Source organism: Gigantopelta aegis, chromosome 3 (assembly GCF_016097555.1).
Source record: "Gigantopelta aegis isolate Gae_Host chromosome 3, Gae_host_genome, whole genome shotgun sequence".
NCBI lineage: Eukaryota > Metazoa > Mollusca > Gastropoda > Neomphalida > Peltospiridae > Gigantopelta > Gigantopelta aegis.
The window spans coordinates 451,403-454,833 of record NC_054701.1 but is presented as its reverse complement, the minus strand read 5'-3'; the positions used below and the strand labels follow the sequence as shown (position 1 = coordinate 454,833).

At 40.8% G+C, this 3,431-nt stretch overlaps 1 protein-coding gene across 1 annotated transcript in view; it reads left to right on the top strand.

The window, feature by feature from the left end:
* The window catches only part of LOC121367335 (QRFP-like peptide receptor), a 68,647-nt gene extending 67,195 nt beyond the window's left edge, over positions 1–1,452 (top strand). Inside the window, exon 3 of the mRNA XM_041491437.1 lies at positions 396–1,452. Within this exon, the coding sequence (XP_041347371.1) occupies positions 396–1,204 (809 nt within the window). The 3' untranslated portion in view covers positions 1,205–1,452. The remainder of the gene's footprint in view (positions 1–395) is intronic.
* The last annotated feature ends 1,979 nt before the right edge of the window (positions 1,453–3,431 follow it).

The following is a 3,431-nucleotide window of genomic DNA, read 5'->3' as shown; positions in this document are numbered from 1 at the left end:
ATCGTCACAACTGGTGCGATCCACCAACACCACCACCTTTCCACACAACGTCACAACTGGTGCGATCCACCAACGCCACCACCCTCCCACACAACGTCACAACTGGTGCGATCCACCAACACCACCATCCTCCCACACAACGTTACAGCATCACCATCCTCCCACACAACGTCACAACTGGTGCATCAAAAGCTGTGAGAAGTGATGTCCTTTTCTCTGAAAGTACATATAACAGATATGTATGTGGTTTTAGCTGGTTTCTTCTCTCATTGTGTGCGTCAAGTGTCACAATAACCGTATATAAAAAAAACATACTGCGCTTTCCCTATACACACATTCATGCCTGTTCCTTCCTGGGTTATCTTACGCATTCTCTCTGTTTTGTTTATTTACAGGTAAACTTGTAGTATTTCTAGAGAATCTTGTCACCAACGCCTCAATCCTGATCATCCTGCTGGTCAGCTGCGGCCGGTACAACGCCGTCTGTAGGCCGCTCGAAGCATACTCCAGGGGAAACAAGTCCAGGACCTTGATTGCCATGGCAATGCTCTGGATATTCGTCATCAGTGTTACGTCTCCTTTGCTGCAGATGGCGCACACGACGGAGGAGTTCCACCTGGTGGACCACACGATGGTCAGCATCTGCATCACGCCTATCAAATACACGTGGCACAAGGTCTACGTGATCCTCACATTCGTCTCCTTCTTTGTCGTCCCGCTGTGCATTCTCGTCTACATCTATACCGTCATCATCTACAAGGTCCTCCGGAACTCCATGCATGGACAAGGCAAGGACTCCAGCAAGGTGCAGGCCAACAATCCCCGCACGCAGCTTGTCAGCATGCTCGTCGGCATCATCGTCCTCTTCTTCGTGTGTCTCCTTCCCTTCAGGATCGTCGCTCTGTGGATGGTGTTCGCTCCGAGCGAAGAGATCAACAAACTGGATCTGGAGCACCTGATCAATCTGATGGCGTTCGTGAGAATACTCATCTACGTGAACAGTGCGGGGAACCCGCTCATATACCACATGTTCTCGCAGAAGTTTCGCAAAGCCTTCAACAAGGCCGTTCAGTGTTCGAGGGGGGAGACGAGAAGGGGATCCTCCCACACCGCGACGGTGACGCATTACAGTTTCGCCAGGTCAAATGAATACGAATGTGTTACAAGAATCAATTCGAGTATGCCACAGTTAAACATGAACTGACGAATGGATACTTACGGGACATCTGTTGGAAAGAGCGAGAGAAAGAGAGGGTGATCGAGAGAGAGAGAGGGTGAGAGAGAGAGAGAGAGAGAGAGAGAGAGAGAGAGAGAGAGAGAGAGAGAGAGAGAGAGAGAGAGAGAGAGAGAGAGAGAGAGAGAGAGCATTGCTAGTGTGTATTTATTTTTGTACGCAAACATGGATGGATGGATGGATGGATGGATGGATGGATGGATGTACCTGGTGCCTCTAGGGAAGCTAGTGTGTATTTATTTTTGTACGCAAACAAGTATGGTTATGTATTTGTCTGGGGAAAACCCCTTTATTATAACATTTATTTGGGGAAACCCCTTTATTATAACATTTATCTGGGAAACTTTTATAAATATTATATATTCATTCTGAAAAAAACACCATAATGTAAAAATATATTAGTATTTGTCTTGGAGTATTTGTATGTTTTATGACACTCTTTATGTCGTGTACATAGTGGTAATAAAACTATATACAAAAACTATTGGAGTGTCCTGTATTACAATTGGCATCGATAGCGCAATCATTTAGCCATCTGTTGTAAGGTTAGAAGGCGCGTGGTTCCTATCTTAGGCTCAAAACAAACGAAGCTGAGTCTTGGACTGGGGCTGTTGAGTACCAGTCGAAAATGAATCGTACTGAATCGAATGTGACAAAATACCCAGCGCCTGGGCTGGCACAAAGTACAGATCTGGCAACAGACGACATGGATATTGAGCCATATCAGACTGACAATTGCATGACGTTTGAGTCTTACTTTTATGTAATAAACAACAAGGAAGGTAGATATTAATCAATGTGGAATTTTCATAATCATTGCTGGTGTTTATAGAACAAAATATATCTGAGCGCAGTAAATGTATATTGAAAACACCGAACAGTTAAAGACCGAGACGTTGAAATACATTAGACATACTGTCTTTGCCATAGTCGCCAGGCCCAGATCCAACTTTAGTATGTTTTGGGGCCTTATTGAATATCCACAGCTTACTGGGGAGGTGTTGCGTTACTACCCTAATGTGTCTCTTAATACCTGTGCCCAACGCTATAAAACTTTAGAATCTATAGTCTATAGAAATACTTTTTGTAAATAATTTCGGTTTGGTTTGACATAAGACGAAAAGTAAAAGTGTTTTGGAAATAACAAAAACTGACAATTTCTGTGTGCAATTAAAAAATATTCGGTTCAGAAATCAATAAAACTGTAATGCAACCCATAGTAAGAAAACGACGATTACAGCTTATGGCCGCCGTTTTGTTTTACGGACTGGTATAGTCTTGCTATATGAGATAACTCTTGATTATTTTCTCGTTGCCCCCTCTGTAGTAAAATTAATTAAATAGAGTTATCTCGTATTAACCAATCAATCATTTCTTTCCCTATATGAATTATACAGACATGAACAATAATATTAACAGTAATAAAAGGAAAAAATGGTTACAATATCCTATCACAATTATCCTTTATATACTAGTAACAAGTGACAACGTTATTAGGTAGGAGGTCTAGCAACTGAATGTAGAAGGCGTCTTTGTTCAAATATCTCATAGCAATACTGCCCTATGATTGGGCCAATATGTGCTGGGCAGAGAAGTAGAAGAATAGTTTTTCAGTGCCTGTTAATTGAATTTAGCTGGGTTTAGGTGGTGTGGTTTTTCATATATCGGCTCCCCATATTTTATAGTTATATAAAACAATTGATTTTTCAAGGGTATCGAATAATTTGTTGTAGATTATTGGAGGTGGTGAGCTACCCAGAAAAGTGCTATTGATTTTGAAGTAAGTTTTTAAAGCTTTGTTGAATAAGTTTGTTTTAGTATTAGTAAATTGTCCTCGGGAGTTTATGGTGCATCCAAGATACGTATATTTGATTTATTTTGATTTAGTTCGTTATACCCACAATAGAATGTTCTATCAAGTTTTGTTTTAGTGTTTTTGTTATGGTCATAACCTTTGATTTCTCAATGTAGTAAGATACCTTATTGAGCGAAAGTCATTCAGTGTTTAAATAATTTTAAAGGCCGTCTGCCGACTCTGAGAGAAGCAAAAGGTCGTCAACCCATATCATGTGAGAAAGATTTTCGATATGTAAATTAAAGGGGTCACCTGTGAAAATGAGAGATCATTAAGAAAAATGTTTAAAATGGATGGGCTGAGATTATCCCCTTGTCTAACTCTTTTGTTAGAAGTCAATGT